General features: G+C 50.0%; 2 protein-coding genes across 7 annotated transcripts in view; one reads left to right on the top strand and one right to left on the bottom strand.

Annotated features, from left to right (window-relative positions):
- Positions 1-1759: 1759 nt before the first annotated feature.
- Positions 1760-18812, bottom strand: LOC100994033 (nucleoside diphosphate kinase B). Its single transcript, XM_063593244.1, has 2 exons — positions 18500-18812; positions 1760-2442 (listed from the first exon to the last, which is right to left on the bottom strand). Exons 1-2 carry the CDS (start codon positions 18810-18812, stop codon positions 1910-1912), a joined length of 846 nt encoding a protein of 281 aa, XP_063449314.1. The 3' UTR covers positions 1760-1909.
- The window catches only part of PXN (paxillin), a 55226-nt gene continuing 53245 nt past the window's right edge, over positions 18660-20640 (top strand). For 2 of the 6 annotated variants that reach the window (XM_034934641.3, XM_034934638.3), the window contains exon 1: positions 18660-18823. In XM_034934641.3, the coding sequence (XP_034790532.2) occupies positions 18811-18823 (13 nt within the window). In that variant the 5' untranslated portion in view covers positions 18660-18810. The remainder of the gene's footprint in view (positions 18824-20640) is intronic. The other 4 variants (XM_063593710.1, XM_034934632.3, XM_057299543.2 and 1 more) reach the window with 3 other exon arrangements.

Below are 20640 nucleotides of genomic sequence, written 5' to 3'. Positions count from 1 at the left end.
CCTTCCCAAGGCACTGTGTCCAAGTCGGCTGGGAATCCTGGACTTGCCCAAAGGCTGTGGCACAACCCTGACACTCCCCTTCATGAGTCAGACAGTCTTGGGTTTGAATCCTGACTCTTCCACTTTGTAGCTGTAGCTGGGAGCAGGTGACTTTACTTAATAAGCCTCAGTTTCCTGGCCTGTAAATAGGACATAAAACACCCATTAGGTTTTAAAGACTTAACATGATGCTTTACACATGTTAAACAATGTGTTCTCAATAATAATAATATTATTAACTCACAACAACTCGATTCAGTACCTGAGTGGCTGGATAAATCCCCAAATCTGTCCTTTTCCCTCTTAGCCCTAAAGTCTCACCTCGGTTCTTCGATGATGCTAATAGCTACAATTTCTCAGCCCTTTTTGTGCATTTTTGTTTTTGTTGTTAAATCCACATAACAGCCATGGAAGGCATATATATGTTTTATTATCCAGATTTACAAAGAAGGCAACTGAGGCTCAGAGTGGTCAAGTCACTTGGTCTCAAACCACGCAACTACTAAGTATTAAACCTGTAGAACCTCACTCCCATTTTACTAAAGAGAAAAGTGAAGCTCAGAAAGGTGAAAGATGAGGTATCATGCCAAAGACTACACAGCTGGCAGATAGAACTGGGATTTTTTTTTTTTTTTTTTTAGATGGGGTCTCACTGTGTCACCCAGGCTGGAGTGCAGTGGTGGAAGCTCAGCTGACCGCAACCTCCGCCTCCTGGGCTCAAGCGATCCTCCCACCTCAGCCTCCTGAGTAGCTGGGACCACAGGCACCCACCACCACGCCTGGCTAATTTTTTGTTTTTTTGGTACAGACAGGGTTTCGCCATGTTGCCCAGGCTGGTCTCGACCTCCTGAGCTCAAGTGATCCACCCACCTCGGCCTGGGAAGTACTGGGATTATATGCGTGAGCCACTGCGCCCAGCCAGAACTGAGATTTAAACCCTTGCCTGTTTTGGGTTTCCTGGACACGAGGAGCCTCTCCTAGAGGGCCGAAGGGCCTGGTAGGACCCACCCTCTGAGCCATGAGGCTCCTCCTTGAGATAAGCCAGGGGAGGCTGGAAACTTTCCGTCTTACTACCCCTATTCTGGGGCCCTCGGCATACCTTTCCAAATACCAACCCCTCCTTCCAGAATGCTCTTCCCACAGCCTCCCTTTCGCAAAACATCAAGCTAGGGTTAGCTCTTTTCCAGGAAATGTTTTCAAGTCTCAGTTGAATCACTCTTGAGCGGTTGAGGCCCCTCTTGTTATTGTCTGTACTGCCTTTCTTTTCTTTCTTTTTTCTTTCTTTTCTTTCTTTCTTTTTTTTTTTTGAGATGGAGTCTCACTCTATCGCCCAGCCTGGAGTGCAGTGGCGCGATCTCGGCTCACTGCAACCTCCGCCTCCCGGGTTCAACTGATTCTCCTGCTTCAGCCTCCCGGGTGGCTGGGACTACAGGCACGTGCTACCACGCCCGGCTACTTTTCCGTATTTTTAGTAGAGACGGGGTTTCACTGTATTAGCCACGATGGTCTTGATGTCCTGATCTTGTGATCCGCCCACCTCAGCCTCCCAAAGTGCTGGGATTACAGGCATGAGCTACCGCTCGCGGCCCGTCTGTGTCTCTTTCTATTTAACTTTCCCCTTCCTTCCTTCCTTCCTTCCTTCTTTCCTTCCTTCCTTCCTTCCTTCCTTTCTTCCTCCCTCCCTCCCTTCCTCCCCTCCCTCCCCTTCTCTCTTTCTCTCTTTTTTTTTTTCCAGCTTCCAAAAGCTTTATTGGCAAATATGCTCTGTAAAAGAATGATCAATCCTGTTGCCTCTAAGTCAGTAGAATGAAGAGCTGTGTCCAGGGACACACCACACCGTGCTGAAGGAGACTGCTGCTGTGTCCACCTCTTATTCATAGACCCAGTCATGAGCACAAGACTTGTAGTCAACCAGTTCTTCAGGCTTAAACCGTAGGCTGATTTCTTTTTCAGCAGTTTTTACTGAATCACTGCCATGAATGATGTTCCTGCCAACCTGAATGCAAAAGTCCCCACGAATGGTGCCTGGCTTAGAATCTGCTGGATTGGTCTCCCCAAGCATCACTCGGCCTGTCTTCACGACGTTCAGCCCCTCCCAGACCATGGCCACGACCGGCCCTGAGTTCATGTACTTCACCAGCCCAGGGAAGACTGGGCGGTCCTTCAGGTCAATGTAGTGCTGCTTCAGGTGTTCTTCAGAGGCCGGGAGGAACTTCATGGCCACGAGGCGGAACCCCTTCTGCTCGAAGCGCTTGATGATCTTGCCCACCAGGCCGCACTGCATGCTGTCCGTCCTGATGGTGATGAAGGTGCGCTCGAGGTTGGCCGTGGTCCGGGAAGCTGGAGGGGCCGGGCGGCGGCGCTGCGCTCCTCTCTTTCTTTTTTGGAACAAGGACTTGCTCTGTCACCCAGGCTGGAGTGTAATGGTGTGATCATGGCTCACTGCAGCCTCCAACTCCTGGGCTCAAGCAATCTTCCTTCCTCAACATCCCCAGTACCTAGGACTACAGGTTGGCACCTCTACAGCTGGATAATTTTTTAATGTTTTGTAGAGATGGGCTGTTTTCCTGAACTCAAGTGATCCTCCCGCCTGGCTTCCCTAAGTGCTGAGATTATAGGCACTAGCCACCACACCCGTCCAGTAGTGACATTTTTTTAAATGTACTTTAAAAAAATTATTTATTTATTTATTTTATTTTTATTTTTTGAGACAGAGTCTCCCTCTTGTCACCCAGGCTGGACTGCAATGGTGCGATCTCAGCTCACTGCAACCTCCCACTCCTGGGTTCAAGTGATTCTCCTGCCTCAGCCTCCCCAGTAGCTGGGATTACAGGAATACCACCATGCCCGGCTAATTTTTGTATTCTTAGTAGAGACGGGGTTTCACCATGTTGGCCAGGCTGGTCTAGAACTCTTGACCTCGTGATCTGCCCGCCTCGGCTTCCCAAAATGCTGGGATTACAGGTGTGAGCCACTGTGCCTGGCCTATTTTTGTAAAATATTAATTTGTTTTAGCAATAGATTAAGTTACATATGTGGGCCGAGCTCAATGGCTCACACCTGTAATCCCAGCACTTTGGGTGGCCAAGGCAGGCAGATTACGCGAGGTCAGGAGTTCAAGACCAGCCTGGCCAACATGGTGAGACCCTATCTCTACTAAAGATACAAAAAATTAGCTGGGCACGGTGGCACGCATCTGTAATCCCAGCTACTCAGGAGGCTGAGGCAGGAGAATCACTTGAATCCAGCAGGCGGAGGTTGTAGTGAGCCGAGATCGTGCCATTGGACTCCAGCCTGGAAATAGAGCAAGACTCCGCCCCTAAAAAAAAAAATTCAAACTATGCAAAAGAGTACTTAGTGAAATCTCCTTTCTACTCTTGATTCCCAGCCACCCCATTCCTCCAGCCCCAACCCTAGCCAGTTAACATTGGTAGTGTGCATTCTTCCAGAGTTGTTTCAATTTGTATAAGTATCTTTTTTATCTTTTTTTTTTTTTTTTTTTTTTTTAGACACAGCCTCACTGTGTCCTCCAGTCTGGAGTATAGTGGCACACTGCATTCTTCACCTCCTGGGCTCAAGTGATCCTCCTACCTCAGTCTCCTGAGCAGCTGGGACTACAGGCGCCCACCACCATGCCCGACTAACTTTTTTCATATTTTTTTAGAGATGGGGTTTCACCATGTTGCCCAGGTTGGTCTGGAACTCCTGGGCTCAAGCAGTCCACCTTCCCTGACCTCCCAAAGTGTTGGGATTACAGGTGTGAGCCACTGCACCCAGCCTTGTATAAGTACCTTTTTTTTTTTTTTTTTGAGACGGAGTTTCACTCTTGTTGCCCAGGCTAGAGTGCAATGGCTCAATCTCTGCTCAACACAACCACCCCCTCCGGGTTCAAGTGATTCTCCTGCCTCAGCCTGCCGAGTAGCTGGGATTACAGGCGTAAGCCACCACGCCTGGCTAATTTTTGTATTTTTAGTAGAGATGGGGTTTCACCAAATTGGCCAGGCTGGTCTCGACCTGCTGACCTCGTGATCCGCCTGCCTTGGCCTCCCAAAGTGCTGGGATTACAGACGTGAGCCACCGTGCCGGCCTGTATAAGTATCTTATAAACATATTGTATCCCACTTTTTCCCACAAATGATACACACGTTACCTACATCGTTCAGTGTTATGTTTTCAGATCTTGGAAGCTGTTTCGTTTCAGTACATTTGAGCTTCCTGGGATCTTTTCTGTGGCTACATAATTTTCCGTTGTAGAACTGTATGTGATTTAATTAAACAGCCCCCTATTGATGGACATTTGAGTTGTTTCCAGTCTCTTGCTCTTAAAAACAGCACTGCGGCTGGGCATGGTGGCTCACGCCTGTAATCTCAACATTTTGGGAGTCCGAGGCAGGTGGATCACGAGGTCAGGAGTTCGATACCAGCCTGGCCAACTTGGTGAAACCCCATCTCTACTAAAAATACAAAAATTACCCGGGTGTGGTGGCTCACGCCTGTAATCCCAGCTACTCGGGATGCTGAGGCAGGAGAATTGCTTGAACCTAGGAGGCGGAGGTTGCAGTGAGCCGAGATTGTGCCATTGCACTCCAGCTCTGGGCAACAGAGCAAGACTCCATCTTGGGGAAAACAAACAAACAAAAAAACGGGCTGGGCATGGTGGCTCATGCCTGTAATCCCAGCACTTTGGGAGGCTGAGACGGGCAGATCACGAGGTCAGAAGATTGAGACCATCCTGGCTAACACGAGGAAACCCCGTCTCTACTAAAAATACAAAAAAAAAATTAGCCGGGAATGGTGGTGGGCGCCTGTAGTCCCAGCTACTCGGGAGGCTGAGACAGGAGAATGGTGTGAACTCGAGGGGTGGAGCTTGCAGTGAGCTGAGATCGCGCTACTGCACTCTAGCCTGGGCGACAGAGGAGAGTCCGTCTCAAAAAAAAAAAAAAAAAACCACTGCAGTTAAGACCCCTGTACTGTCTTGTGTGTCAGTCCTGGGAAGATCTGTGAATGGCCTGAGAAGGAGGAGAGAGGTTTGGGCTGGGGGCCAGGAGATTGGGGTTTTCATCCTGATGCTACAACTAATTATGCAGCCCAGCTCACTCATCTCCTGGCATCTCCATGTTGCCAGTCTTTCATTCGTTCAAAAATAGTTACTCAAACCTACCATTCCAGATGCTGGTGAACAAGCAGCAAACAAGACAGACATAGTCCCTGTTCTCATAGCCCTGACATTTTAATGGGGGAGGCAGAGACAAATAATAAACAAGTACACAAATAAACGCAGAATATATGGCAGAAGGTGAACCTCAACAAATACCAGGGTAAGGAGTCTGATTTGGTGGGGTACGGGGAGACTTTAGATAAAATGTTCAGGACCCACAGAGGTGGCACGTGAACAGCTATGCCAAGATCTGAGATCAGCTATGTCAAGATCCCAAAGTGCTAGGATTACAGGCATGAGCCACTGCACTTAGCCCAATAAAGTTGATTTTTTTAAAAAAAAGCATAACAGCTCCCTCCCCCTCCCCCTCCCCCTCCCCGTCACCCGCTCCCTCTTTCTTTCTTCGGTCTCCTTCTGTTGCCAAGGCTGGACTGTACTGCCGTGGTCTCGGCTCGCTGCAGCCTCCCTGCCCCGGGCTCCCCTGGTTCTCCTGCCTTGGCCTGCCGAGTGCCTGGGATTGCGGGCACGCGCCGCCACGCCTGACTGGTTTTTGTATATTTGGAGGAGACAGGGTTTCGCCCTGTTGACTGGGCTGGTCTCTGGCTCCTGACCTCGAGTGGTCTGCCCGCCTCGGCCTCCTGGGGTGCTGGAATTGCAGACGGAGTCTCGGTCACTCAGTGCTCAGTGTTGCCCAGGCAGGAATGCAGTGGCGTGATCTCAGCTCGCTGCAACCTCCACCTTCCAGCCGCCTGCCTTGGCCTCCCAAAGTGCTAAGATTACAGCCTCTGCCCAGCCGCCCCGTCTGGGAAGCGAGGAGCGCCTCTGCCCAGCTGCCACCCTGTCTGGGAGGCGAGGAGCGCCTCTGCCCTGCCGCCACCCCGTCTGGGAGGTGAGGAGCACCTCTGCCCGGCCGCCACCCCGTCTGGGAGGTGAGGAGCGCCTCTGCCTGGCCGCCACCCTGTCTGGGATGTGAGGAGCGCCTCTGCCCAGCCGCCACCCCATCTGAGAGGAGTGCCTCTACCCGGTCGCCCAGTCTGGGAAGTGGGCGCCTCTGCCCAGCCACCCCGTCTGGGAGGTGAGGGGCGTCTCTGCCCGGCCCCCCCGTCTGGGAGGTGGGGAGCACCTCTGCCCGGCCGCCCTTCATCTGGGAGGTGGGGAGCACCTCTGCCTGGCCGCCCTTCATCTGGGAGGTGGGGGGGCGCCTCTGCCCGGACACCCTGTCTGGGAGGTGGGGGGCGTTTCTGCCCGGCTGCCCCATCAGGGAGGTGGGGGGCGCTTCTGCCTGGCTGCCCATCGTCTGGGATGTGAGGGGCGCCTCTGCCCAGCCACCACCCCTTCTGGGAGGTGAGGAGCGCCTCTGCCAGGCCACCCCGCCTGGGAAGTGTACCCAACAGCTCCGAAGAGACAGCGACCATCGAGAACGGGCCATGATGACAATGGCGGTTTTGTCGAAAAGAAAAGGGGGAAATGTGGGGAAAAGAAAGATCAGATTGTTACTGTGTCTGTGTAGAAAGAAGTAGACATAGGAGACACCATTTTGTTCTGTACTAAGAAAAATTCTTCTGCCTTGGGATGCTGTTAATCTATAACCTTACCCCAAACCCCGTACTCTCTGAAACATGTGCTGTGTCAACTCAGGGTTAAATGGATTAAGGACGGTGCAAGATGTGCTTTGTTAAACAGATGCTTGAAGGCAGCATGCTCCTTAAGAGTCATCACCACTCCCTAATCTCAAGTACCCAGGGACACAAACACTGCTGAAGGCCGAAGGCCGCAGGGACCTCTGCCTAGGAAAACCAGAGACCTTTGTTCACGTGTTTATCTGCTGACCTTTTCTCCATTATTATCCTATGACCCTGCCACATCCCCCTCTCTGAGAAACACCCAAGAATGATCAATAAATACTAAAAAAAATAAAAATAAAAAAATAACATTGCCGGGTACTCACGCCTGTAATCCCAGCACTTTGGGAGGCCGAGGGGGGTGGATCTCCAGAGGTCAGGAGTTCGAGACCAGACTGGCCAACATGGTGAGACACCGTCTCTACTAAAAATACAAAAAATTATCCAGGTGTCGTGTCGTGTGACTGTAATCACAGCTACCCAGTAGGCTGAGGCAGGAGAATCACTTGAACCTGGGAGGCGGAGGTTGCAGTGAGCCGAGATCACACCACTGCACTCCAGCCTGGACGACAGAGTGAGACTCCGTCTCGAAATAAATAAATAAATAAAATAAAATAAGATAACATTAGGCTGGTGCCGTGGCTCACGCCTGTAATCCCAGCACTTTGGGAGGCCGAGGGGGGTGGATCACCCAAGGTTAGGAGTTCAGAACCAGCCTGGGCAACATGGCAAAACCCTGTCTCTACTAAAAATAAGAAAAATTAGCCGGGCGTGATAGCGTGCCTGTAGTCCCAGCTACTTGGGAGGCTGAAGCAGGAGAATGGCTTGAACCTGGGAGGCGACGGTTGCAGTGAGTCAAGATTGCGCCATTGCATTCCAGCCTGGGTGATACAGCAAGACTCCATCTCAAAAAAAATTTTTTTAAAAGATAACATTGGCTTATTGGCTTCTGGGTAGAAAATTGACAATAGAGGTCCAGTTTGGAGGTTCATGCAGTAATCCCAGGCAAGAGAGGGTAGTGTGTGGCTGCACCTAGAGATATAATTGCAGAGGTGAAAATGAGGGGGTAGGGGTGGGAATTGGGCTACACTTTGCAGATGGACAGGCAGAACTGGGTGTGGAAAGCGAGGACGGGGAGGAACAGAGGATGACTTCCAGGTGGACACCCGGTCAACATATGGGGTCCTTAGGTGATAGAGAGGAGGATGAAGGTGGAAATCCAGCCCCCTTCACCTGAGAAAAGGTTGGAGAATCTCTTGAGATCCTTTTTGACCTTATAATTCTTTGTTTTTTTTTTTTTTTTTTTTTTTTTTTGAGATGGGAGTCTCACTCTGTTGCCCAGGCTGGAGTGCAGTGGCCCAGTCTCGGCTTACTGCAACCTCTGTCTCCTGAGTTCAAGTGATTCTACCTGCCTCAGCCTCCCAAGTAGCTGGAATTACAGGTGCACGCCACCACACCCAGTTAATTTTTGTGTTTTTAGTAGGGACAGGGTTTCACCATGATGGCCAGGCTGGTCTCGAACTCCTGACCTCAAGTGATCTGCCCACCTCGGCTTCCCTAAGTACTGGGATTATAGGCATGAACCACCATGCCCAGACACAATTCTTTGTTTATAAGCCCTTCCAGGCAGGCATGCCATATGGAGAAGAATTCTCAATATCCCCATCTCACAGATGAGAAAACTGAGGCTGAGAGACTCTCCCAGGATCCCCAAATGGGAACTGAGGAAAACTGGAATTCTAGCTCAAATCTTCTTTTTTTTTTTTTTGAGATGAAGTCTTGCTGTGTCGCCCAGGCTGGAGTGCAGTGGCATAATCTCGGTTCACTGCAACATCCGCCTCCCAGGCTCAAGTGATCCTCCCATGTCAGCCTCCCAAGTAGCTGGGACTACGGGGCCTGCACCACCACACTGGCTAATTTTTGTATTTTTAATAGAGATGGCGTTTTGCCATGTTGGCTAGGCTGGTCTTGAACTCCTGACCGCAGGTGATCCACCCTCCTCAGCCCTCAGACTCTCACAATGCTGGGATTATGGGCGTGAGCCACTGTGCCCGTCCCTACATAGTTTTCTTTAAGTGGACCCACTTTAAAACAAACAAACAAACAAAAAAACCTTATCTTTATCCTAAACAATAATATTGGAGCTGGGCCAGGTGCGGTGGCTCATGCCTGTAATCCCAGCACATTGGGAAGCCGAGGGAGGTGGATTATGAGGTCAAGAGATCGAGACCATCCTGGCCAACATGGTGAAACCCCATCTCTACTAAAAATACAAAAGCTAGCCAGGCGTGGTGGTGGGTGCCTGTAGTCGCAGCTACTTGGGAGGCTGAGGCAGGAGAATCACTTGAACCCAGGAGGCGGAGGTTGCAGTAAGCCAAGATTGTGCCACCACACCCCAGCCTGGTGACAAAGCGAGATTCCGTCTCAAAAATTAAAATAAATAAAATAAATAAATAAATAATATTGGAGCCATCACAGGTTTTATGTGCTAATTAGATAATTTTCTAACACATAAATATGTAACTATTAAAATAAGGAATCTGGCCGGGCGCGGTGGCTCACGCCTGTAATCCTAGCACTTTGGGAGGCCGAGGCGGGCGGATCACGAGGTCAGGAGATCGAGACCATACTGGCTAACACGGTGAAACCCCGTCTCTACTAAAAATACAAAAAATTAGCCAGGCGTGGTGGCAGGCGCCTGTAGTCCCAGCTACTCGGGAGGCTGAGACAAAAGAATGGCGTGAACCCGGGGGGTGGAGCTTGCGGTGAGCCGAGATCGCACCACTGCACTCTAGCCTGGGCGACAGAGCGAGACTCTGTCTTGAAAAGAAGAAAAAAAAAAAAACTGAGCTGGGCATAGTGTCTCATGTCTATAATCCCAGCACTTTGGGAGGTCGAGGTGGGAGGATTCCTTGAGCCCAGGAGTTTGAGACCAGTTGGGCAACAAAGTGAGACCTCTCTGTGTCTGCAAAAAATACAAATAAAATAATAAATCTTTGTACTAGCTACAACCTCTCATTCCACCAGTGGCAGTTAGTCACACTACATTTGGGAGAATTATGCCTGGGACCACCCTACAGTGTTGCATGTCAACTCAGTACTCATGAAATATACGATATATTTATCTAGATACAGCAGTTATAGACCACACTTTGTCAACACATAGTAAACGGACTAACGCGACACTTAACCTCACACTTCCACTCCTTAAGAACTGATCTGCAGGAAATCATTAAGGAAGTGTTCCGAGATTTAACTACAAGGATGTTGTCCTAGCATTGCTGATTATAGTGAAAATTTGTAACTAACTAAATTTTATCAGGAGATTGGCTAAGTAAATCCTGGTACAATTATATGATGCAATGCTGTTTTACCCAAGGAATTGATGTTTCAGAAGAATGTTAAATGCCATGAAAAGATGATCACACTGGACTGGCCACAGTGGCTCATGCTTGTAATTCTACCTCTTTGGGAGGCCAAGACTGGAGGACTGATTGAGCCTAGGAGTTCAAGAACAGGCTGGACAACATAGGGAGGCCCCCAGCTCTACAAAAAATTTAAAAAAATAACTAGATGTGGTGGTGCACACCTGTAGTCCCAGCTACTCAGGAGGCTGAGGTGGGAGGGTCACTTGAGCCTGGGAGGTCGAGGCTGCAGTAAGCCATGTTTGCACCACTGTACTCCAGCCCTGGGTGACAGAGGGAGACCCTATCCCAAAAAAAAAAAAAAAAAAAAAAACCCAAACAAAAAACAAAGTAGTGATAAATGGGTAAATGAGAAAACCAAGTTTCAAAACAGTGTGCAAAAATATTCAAATATATATTTAATGTTTTATATCTAAAAACATATATGTGTATGTTTTTTGTGTGTAAAAGAACGCTCTGGAAAATCTACAACTGGTCATTCTTTTAGTTTTGGATTATGGATAATATTAATTTTCATCTTAGTTTATTCATTTTAAAATAAGTTTAAAAAAAATAAGTTTTTTATTTTAAAAGATATCTGTAGGTCTGAATCTGAAAGGAAATCCAATAAAAAATAAAATAAAAATAAAGAAGAGGTCTTACTATGTTGCCCAGGCTGGTCTGGAACTCCTGAGCTCAAGTGATCCTCCTGCCTCAGCCTCCCAAGTGCTAGGATTACAGGTGTGAGCCACTGTGCTTGGCTATTTATTCGAGTTTTTGAGACGTTTTCCCACAATGACCAACTATTGGTTTTGTAAAGAAAATGTCCACATGTATATTATAAGCTCTGGAACTGACTCTTCTAGATCTGCTTTTATTCTCTCTCTCTCTCTTTTTTTTTTTTTTTTGAGACAGAGTCTCACTCTGTTGCCCAGGCTGGAGTGCAGTGGCACGATCTTGGCTCACTGCAAGCCTCCCAGGTTCAAACGATCCTCCTGCCTCAGCTCCCCTAGTAGCTGGGATGACAGGCATGTGCCACCATGCCCAGGTAATTTTTTTTTTCTTTTTTTTTGAGACAGAGTTTCGCTCTTGTTGCCCAGGCTGGAGTGCAATGGCGCAATCTCGGCTCATAGCAACCTCCGCCTCCCGGGTTCAAGCCATTCTCCTGCCTCAGCCTCCCGAGTAGCTGGGATTACAGGCATGCGCCACCACGCCCGGCTAATTTTGTATTTTTAGTAGAGACGGGGTTTCGCCATGTTTGCCAGGCTGGTGTTGAACTCCTGACCTCAGGTGATCCACCCACCTTGGCCTCCCAAAGTGCTGGAATTACACGTGTGAACCACCATGCCCGGCTGCTTTTTTTCTCTTAACTTCTTTCTTCCCAACTTTAGTTAATGCAGTGCTAAGGCTAATTCATTAAGTGTGTGCTTAATAAATGTTATTCACCCAACACATCTTTATTGAGCACCTGTTGTATGCCAGCACTGGGATAGAACAATGAGCAAATGGTCTCCACCTTTCTGAAGCCTACAGTCTAGTAGGAGACAAACACAAATAACAAGTTAATAGGAATGATTATTATTACTATTTTTGAGACAGAGTCTCGCTCTGTCACCAGGCTGGAGTGCAGTGGCGCAATCTCGGCTCACTGCAAGCTCCACCTCCCGGGTTCACGCCATTCTCCTGCCTCAGCCTCCCGAGTAGCTGGGACTACAGGCATGCGCCACCACGCCCAGCTAATTTTTGTATTTTTAGTAGAAATGGGGTTTCACCATGTTGTCCAGGATGGTCTCTAACTCTTGACCTCGTGATCTGCCCACCTCAGCCTCCCAAAATGCTGGGATTACAGGCATGAGCCACTGTGCCTGGCCGGAATTATTATTATTATTTTTTTTATTTTTTATTTTTTTGAGAGGAGTCTCACTCTGTCACCCAGGCTGGAGTGCAGTGGCATGATCTCGGCTCACTGCAAGCTCCGCCTCCTGGGTTCATGCCATTCTCCTGCCTCAGCCTCCTGAGTAGCTGGGACTACAGACGCCCGCCACCACACCTGGCTAATTTTTTTTTTTTTTGTATTTTTAGTAGAGATGGGGTTTCACCGCATTAGCCAGGATGGTCTCGATCTCCTGACCTCGTGATCCACCCGCCTCAGCCTCCCAAAGTGCTGGGATTACAGGCGTGAGCCACCGTGCCCGGCCAGAAATTATTTAATTATAATCATGATGAGTGCTTCTAGAATGCTAAAAAAAAGATTTTATTTATCTTTATTTTTATTTTTTGAGACGGAGTCTTGTTCTGTTGCCCAGGCTGGAGTGCAATGGTGCGATCTCAGCTCACTGCAACCTCCACCTCCTGGGTTTGAGTGATTCTCCTCCCTCAGCCTCCCGAGTAGCTGGGATTACAGGTGTGTGCCACCACACCTGGCTAATTTTTGTATTTTTAGTAGAGACGGGGGAGTTTCACCATATTGGCCAGGCTGGTCTTGATCTCCTGACCTCAGGTGATTCATCTGCCTTGGCCTCCCAAAGTGCTGATTGCAGGTGTGAGCCACCACGCCTGTCCCAAAAAAAGATTTTAATAACAGGGCTGACATAGTTCAGCAGGTCAGGGAACAGTTTTCTGAGGAAATGATTTTTAGGTTAAAACCCCCAAAATAGGCCAGGTATAGTGGCTCATTCCGGTAATCCCAGCACTTTGGGAGGCCGAGGTGGGCGGATCACGAGGTCAGGCATTGGAGACCACCCTGGCCAACATGGTGAAACCCCGTCTCTACTAAAAATACAAAAATTAGCCTGGTGTAGTGGCGCGCGCCGGTAATCCCAGCTACTCGGGAGGCTGAGGCAGGAGAATTGCTTGAACCCTGGAGGCAGAGGTTGCAGTGGGCCGAGATTGTGCCATTGCACTCCAGCCTGGGTGACAGAGAGAGACTCCATCTCAAAAAAAAAAAAAAAAACCAAAATAATCATGACAGCTGACATTTAAAACTGTACTGTTCAATGCAGTAGCCGCTAGCCACATGTGACTACTGAGTACTTAAAATGTGGCTAGCTGGGCCGGATGCAGTGGCTTATGACTGTAATCCCAACACTTTGGGAGGTAGAGGTGGGCAGATGGCTTGAGCCCAGGAGTTCAAGACCAGCCTGGGCAACATGGCAAAATCTCATCTCTACTAAAAATAAAAAATATTAGCCAGGTGCGGTGACATGTGCCTGTAGTCCCAGTTACCCAGGAGACAGAGATGGGAGGATCACTTAAGCCTGGGAGATTGAGGCTGCAGTGAGCCTCAGTCTCACCACTCTACTCCGGCATGGACAACAGAGTGAGACCCTGTCTCAAAAAAAAAAAAAGAAAAGAAAAGAAATGTGGCTATTTGGATTGAGATGTGCTGTAAGTGTAAAATACACATTGGATCTTGAAGACTTCATACAAAAAAGAGTAAGATATCTCACTGATATTTTGTTATATTGATTACAAGTTGAAATGATAACATTTAGGATTTTTTTTTTTTTTTTTTTGAGACAGAATCTTGCTCTGTCGCCAGGCTGGAGTGCAGTGGTGGGATCTCAGCTCACTGCAATCTCTGACTCCCTGGTTCAAGTGAGTCTCCTGCCTCAGCCTCCCGAGTAGCTGGGATTACAGGCACGTGCCACCAGCTAATTTTTGTATTTTTAGTAGAGATGGGGTTTCACCATGGCCAGGATGGTCTTGATCTCCTGACCTTGTGATCCTCCCGCCTTGGCCTCCCAAAGTGCTGGGATTACAGGTGTGAGCCACCATGCCCAGCCAACACTGAGGATATATTGAATTAAATAAAATATATTATTAACATTAATTTTATCTATTTTATTTATTTATTTTGAGATGGAGTCTCACTCTGTCCCCCAGGCTGGAGTGCAGTGGTGTGATCTTGGCTCACTGCAAACTCCGCCTCCCAGGTTCAAGCGATTCTCCTGCCTCAGCCTCTGGAGTAGCTGAGATTATAGGTGCCCACCACCATGCCCGGCTAATTTTTGTGTTTTTAGTAGACCAGGCTGTTAGCCAGGCTGGTCTTGAACTCCTGACCTCAGGTTGTTTGCTCACCTCGGCCTCCTAAAGTGCTGGGATTACAGGCATGAGCCGCTGTGCCCGGCCATATATTTTTTTATTTTTTATTTTTTGAGATGGAGTTCTGGTCTTGTAAGCCAGGCTGGATCTTGGCCCACTGCAACTTCCGCCTCCCGGGTTCAAGCGATTCTCCTGACTCAGCCTCCCAAGTAGCTGGGATTACAGGCATGTGCCACCACACCTAGCTAATTTTGTATATTTAGTAGAGATGGGGTTTCACCATGTTGGTCAGGCTGGTCTCAAACTCCTGACCTGAGGTAATCCACCCATCTTGGCCTCCCAAAGTGCTGGGATTACAGGCATGAGCCACCGTGCCTGGCCTGTTTCTTTTATTTTTTTAAAGATATTTTTTAGAGAGGAGGTCTTGCTAGTTTCCCAGTTTGGACTCAAACTCCTAAACTCAAGCAATCCTCCTGCCTCAGTATCCCATGTAGGTGGGACTACAGGCATATGCCATTGCACTTGGCTAAAAAAGTTTTGATTGGGCCGGGTGCGGCGGCTCACACCTGCAATCCCAGCACTTTGGGAGGTGAGGCAGGTGGGATCACCTGAGGTCAGGAGTTCAAGACCAGCCTGGCCAACATGGTGAAACCCCATCTCTACTTAAAGAAATGCAAAAATTGGCCAGGCGCGGTGGCTCACGCCTGTAATCCCAGCACTTTGGGAGGCCGAGACGGGCGGATCACGAGGTCAGGAGATCGAGACCATCCTAGCTAACACGGTGAAACCCCGTCTCTACTAAAAATAGAAAAAATTAGCTGGGCGTGGTGGCGGGCGCCTGTAGTCCCAGCTACTTGGGAGGCTGAGGCAGGAGAATGGCATGAACCTGGGAGGCAGAGCTTGCAGTGAGCCGAGATCGCGCCACTGCACTCCAGCCTGGGCGACAGAGCAAGACTCCGTCTCAAAAAAAAACAAAAACAAAAACAAAAATTAGTCGGGTGTGATAGCGGGTGCCTGTAATCCTAGCTACTCAGGAGGCTGAGGCAGGAGAATCACTTGAACCCGGGAGGCAGAGGTTGCAGTGAGCTGAGATCATGCCGCTGCACTCCACCCTGGGCGACAGAGTGAGACTCTGTCTCAAAAAAAAGAAAGAAAAAAAAGAAAAGTTTTGATTGCATATCCGGCTTGCATTCTGTTTCTTTTCTCTCTCTTTCTTTCCTTCCTTCCTTCCTTCCTTCTTTCTTTCTTTTTTTTTTTTTTTGACAGAGTCTCACTGTCGCGCAGGCAGGAGTGCAGTGGTGCAATCTCGACTCACTGCAACCTCCATCTCCTGGGTTCAGGTGATTCTCCTGCCTCAGCCTCCTGAGCAGCTGGAATTACTGGTGCACACCACTATGCCCAGCTAATTTATATATTTTTAGTAGAGATGGTGTTTCGCCATGTCGGCCAGGCTGGTCTCGAACTCCTGACCTCAAGTGATCCGCCCGCCTTGGCCTTCCAAAGTGCTGGGATTACAGGTGTGAGCCTGGTCGAGTTCTGTTTCTACTGCTGAGTGAGGAGTGTTATTTTGTGGTGACAAGGACCATTCTAAGTACTAGGTGTGTCGTTTCTTATTTAGTCCTATGAGGACTCTGAGAGGTAGCTACTATTAACCTTTCTATAGGGGAAGAAACTGAGGCACAGAGTAAATTGCCCAAGATGAACCACTAGCAAGAAGTCAGCAGGGTTGTCCATCTGCTCTGTCAATGTCGTTTAATCTTTAGGAAGAATGAAAAAACCTGATTGATTTTATCAAATGCAAGGGACTGAATGTTCATATCCTTGAAAATTCATATGTTGAAATCTAATCTCAATTCGATAGTGTTAGGAGGTGAGGCCTGACAGGTGATTAGGTCATGAGGGCAGGGCCCTCATGAAAGAGATTAGTTAGTGCCTTTATTAAAGGGACCCTCTTTGAGCCGTGTGAGGGTACAAAAAGTCAACAGTCTGCAACCCAGAAGAGGGTCCTCACCAGAACCTGACTGTGCTGGCACCCTGATCTTGAACTTTCAGCCTCCAAAACTGTGAAAAAATAATTTCTGTTGTTTATAAGTCACTCGGTCTACAGTATTTTGTTGTAGCAGCCTGAACTAGACACCAAGTTTAATTGCTGTGGGGTGAGAGTCCGAGGGAAGAAGGAAGCCAGGGAGGAAATAGGGGTTTAGGAATGATTTACATGAGGAAATCCCTGGCAGGGACCTGAGTGTTCGAGTGCACCAGCACTCAACTCTGAAGCTTCAGTTCTCTTTAGAACTCTGCATACCAATGGGAAACTTGCCCATTCAATGGGTGCCTCGCATTTCCAGACCACACAGCTTTGAAAAAGAAAGGTTTTAGACCTTTGGAGAAGTGGACAAGCGTATGCCCTGGGGTTGGTCTAAGTTGTTAGCAGTTTCACTTAGCCATTTCATAACCAGGCCTTGGCATAAGCCTCCCCAGGTTCAAATCTCAGTTTCCTTACTTATTAGCTGTATGACCTGGAGTAACTCAACCTCTGACTCTCAACTCTTCCAGCTGTAAAAGGGGCTAACAATGCTCATCTCCTAGGCTTGTGGTCAGTATTAAATGTCTTGTCTACAGATATTTGCACATGCTGTTCCACACAGCTGGGAGTGGGGCGAGGCTACTCATCCTTCATGCTAACCACTTTGCTCTTTTGTGTGCACCTTTAGATTCAAGAAGGTAGACATCATGTTAGTCTTATTCATCATCCCAACCTACGCAACAAAGCAAGACTGTGTCTTAAAAACACAAAAACAGGCTGGGCGTGGTGGCTCACACCTGTAATCCCAGCACTTTGGGAGGCTGAGGGGGGCGGATCACCTGAAGTCAGGAGTTCAAGACCAGCCTGGCCAACATGGTGAAACCCTGTCTCTACTAAAAATACAAAAATTAGCCAGGCATGGTAGTACACGCCTGTAATTCCACCAGGAGGCAGGAGATCACCTGAGATCAGGAGTTCAAGACCAGCCTGGCCAACATGGTGAAACCCCATCTCTACTAAAAATACAAAAATTAGCCAGGCATGGTGGTATGCGCCTGTAATCCCAGCAGGAGGCAGGAGAATCACTTGAACCTGGGATGCGGAGGTTGCAGTGAGCTGAGATTGCACCACTGCACTCCAACCTGGGCGACAGATTGGGACTCCATCTCAAACAAAAACAAAAACACAAAAACTAAAACAAAATAGAGGTATGTGCAAGATGCTGGAAAAGCATGCAATAGAGTGTTTGAGGAACAGTCTTTGGTCTTGAATTTATTATAGGAGAATGTGGCAGCCACAGAAGCTGCTTGGATCTGCCTTTATAAAATGACTGAACATGGTGGGAGCATTGGAACCCGGATACTTCTGCCCAAGGAGACTTCTCATTTTTTTTGTCCTGGAATTCCCTGATGGGTTGACCTGTTTGTCAGATCTGAGTCTCCTTGCCCAACCCTGCTTATTTCCCCTTCTCTGTCACGGGCATTACCCCTAGCTTTATCTCAGCATCTCATCTGCTTTCTGGAGGACCTGATCTGACCCAGAAGGCCTGGATTCTTGAGGGACAAGGGGAACTTGAAGCTGTACTTGCAGAGCAGTTTTATATAAAATCCACAAACTGCCATCACCCATCCCAACGGGTAGGGAAGTACCTCTAGGAGGATTAATTTAGAGAATAGCTATATAGTGTCTGTCTACTCAGACACTCAATAAATGGTAGCTGTTATTATTACCCAATTTCCGAGTGGGTGGGAGCACTGGGTGTGACTTTCCTGTAGTTTTCCCTTTAATGTCTAATCTGGGGTCCCCTCTGCCCCATGCAGTTTTGGAAAAGTGTCTAGGGAGGGTGGCTGTGTGGAAGTAATATTAAGAGAGATGGAACCACACAGGTATTGGGTTTGGGCCAGAAAGGGTGAACTGCGAGCTGCACTGCCATTGATCCAGAGGACGACCCCAGGAAAGGTCAGCCACGGGCTCCGGGCCTTGCCTGGTACTGATTTATGGTCCTCCTGGGTGGTGACCTACAGGTGACAGACGGACAGGTGGGCAAAACTGACTGTCCAGTGGACAGGCATGTGATGACCCAGTGGCTGACGAATGCACAGACACATGGCTGACTGTGGACGGATTTGTCATCCGCAGGGTCAGGCAAGTGACTTTGAGAGGGACAGAAAGATGGATGGGAGTGGCTGGAGGCCTGGGAGCCGCCCACCTGCCCCCTTAGCCGCGAGGGGGCGCCACCGCCCCGCCCAGCGACGCCCACTGCCCGGGCTCTTGGCGGGGGCGGGACCAGCGTGCGCAGGGGCGGGGCCAGCAAGCTCGCGGGGGTGTCCGGGGGCGGGGCGCGCGTGCACAAGGGGGCGGCCGGGGGCGGGGCGCGCGGCGGGCGCGGGCGCGGGCGCGCGCGGCGGCGGCGCGTTCCGTTCCGGGCCAAGCCTCGCGGCGGAAAAGTTGCGGGGCATAGAGGAGCGGCCCCGGGACGGGCAGCTAGCGCGACCCTGAGCCGGCGCCCGTGGTCCGGCCATGGACGACCTCGGTGAGTGAGCGGGAGGCCGAGGGAGGAGGAGGCGAGAGGCGCGCAGCTTGGGGCCAGGAGGGCGCCAGCGAGCGGCAGGGGCCGCGGGATCCCACCCTCGGCGGCCCCGGCCTCAGCTCCCGTCCCTGCCGGCCGGGGCTCCGCGGGGCTGGGATCCCTAACCGGGCCTTAGTCCCGGGCCAGGCCGGCCCCGGCACCGACAGCACAGCAGCGACCCCCCGTCTGGGACGGCTTCACCTCTGGACCCCCGACCTCGGGGACCCATCACCATCTCCCAGAAGGGCCCCAGGGACCAGCCCGCCCCGCAGGGACCCACCCCGTCCGCTGCAGGGACGAGACTTCCTGCGGCAGACCACCTCGTCAGCTACGGGACCCTCACCTCGCAGACCTCTCCCCACCCCCACCTCACAGATCGACCGCCCAACTCGGGGAGCAGCTGCCCGATCTCATGGGCTGCTCCCTCATTTCCTCGACCTGCTCCCCGTCCCTCCAGGGCCGCCCCCCACTTCACAGACTAGCACCCCCCTTCAGGGATAACCCCTCGGAGCCCACCCCTTTCATTTCACAAGTCAGATGCAAAAGCTAGAGATGAGCGTGTGATGACCACACCCCCATTTCAAAGACAAGTTTCCCAGTCTGCCTGCTCTTCTGACCCCCCACTTCAAATCTGGTCACCCCGTTTCAAGGACCCATCACTCATTTTCTCTCACTGACCTCCCCGCTCTGTGGACCAGCCCCTCAATTCACAGACCAGTCCGTCTTCCATGGTATCTAAGTCTAGAACGGTAATTTGGGAGTCCTGATTCTCTCCCCACCCCTAGATTCTGGTGAAATGCCAGGGGAATGAGGTGGAAGGTGGGCCCCAAGGTATGACCATCCCTGAACGTGTCCTGGCTAGCAGGGTCCCCTCCACCCTCTCTGCGTCAGGCCCTGCTGGAAGCCACGCAGGTGAAAGAGGACAGGATGCCCAGAACAGAGTTTTACTGTTTTCCTGTTATTGGAGCCCCAAGGCTACTCTTTTCAGTCCAGTCTTGATCTGGTGTTAGGGGAAAGAAAGTATCTCCTGGAAGCCGACTCTAAACCCAAGGGGGTTGGTGCCAGGGTTCTAGGAATGCCTTGGGTGGCGTGAACGCAGGAGTGGGAGGATTCGCTGTCTCTCCCTTCCCTTCACGCCTGTAGCTGGAGGGCCCTGAGCTTGGGAGGTGAGGAGGGGGGCAACGTTTCTTCTCTGTAGGAGCCTTGTCTTTCCTCTCTGGACTGTGGGTGGCTTGTGTGACCACTGATGCTTCCTCTGTCCCAGGCTCTGAGGAGTAGATTCAGCAGACAGGACTGATGGACCTCTACCAAGCAGCGCCGGGCACTAAGTTAAGACTGGCTATTTGTAGGTGCTGGACTTGACTGCTTCCCTCCAGCTTCCTTTTGGGATCAGGGTGCCCCTGAGATCCTGGAGCTGGGGTTGGTGTAGGGTCCTGCCTGTTTTGCAGAGTGAGATGGCTGCCAAGCGTGGTTCTGCCTTTGGGTCAGGCTTGGCACCCATTTTTCCAGTGTGCTCAAGGTTGGCATGGCTTCCAGGCAGGTATTTTTTTTTTTTCACATAAAAATAGCTCAGCTGGAAGGAGGCTGGGGGATGTTCTTTGAACCAGGATCTAAGAGTCTCAGTGCTTTCCCAGTGGGAACTGGGAGCAAAGTTACAGTTTCTAAAGTGCTGGTGCAGTTCTGTTGCTTCTCGGCAGTCCCCGTGCTGTTTCAAGGACTGAGAAAGTCTTTGTAGAGCTCGCCATCGAAATCCGGAATTCCTGTCTTCTGACAGTCTTCCA

Source organism: Pan paniscus, chromosome 10 (genome assembly GCF_029289425.2).
Source record: "Pan paniscus chromosome 10, NHGRI_mPanPan1-v2.0_pri, whole genome shotgun sequence".
In the NCBI taxonomy this organism is placed as follows: Eukaryota; Metazoa; Chordata; class Mammalia; order Primates; family Hominidae; genus Pan; species Pan paniscus.
The sequence above is the reverse complement of the archived record's forward strand: the minus strand, read 5'-3'. Positions and strand labels throughout refer to the sequence as shown.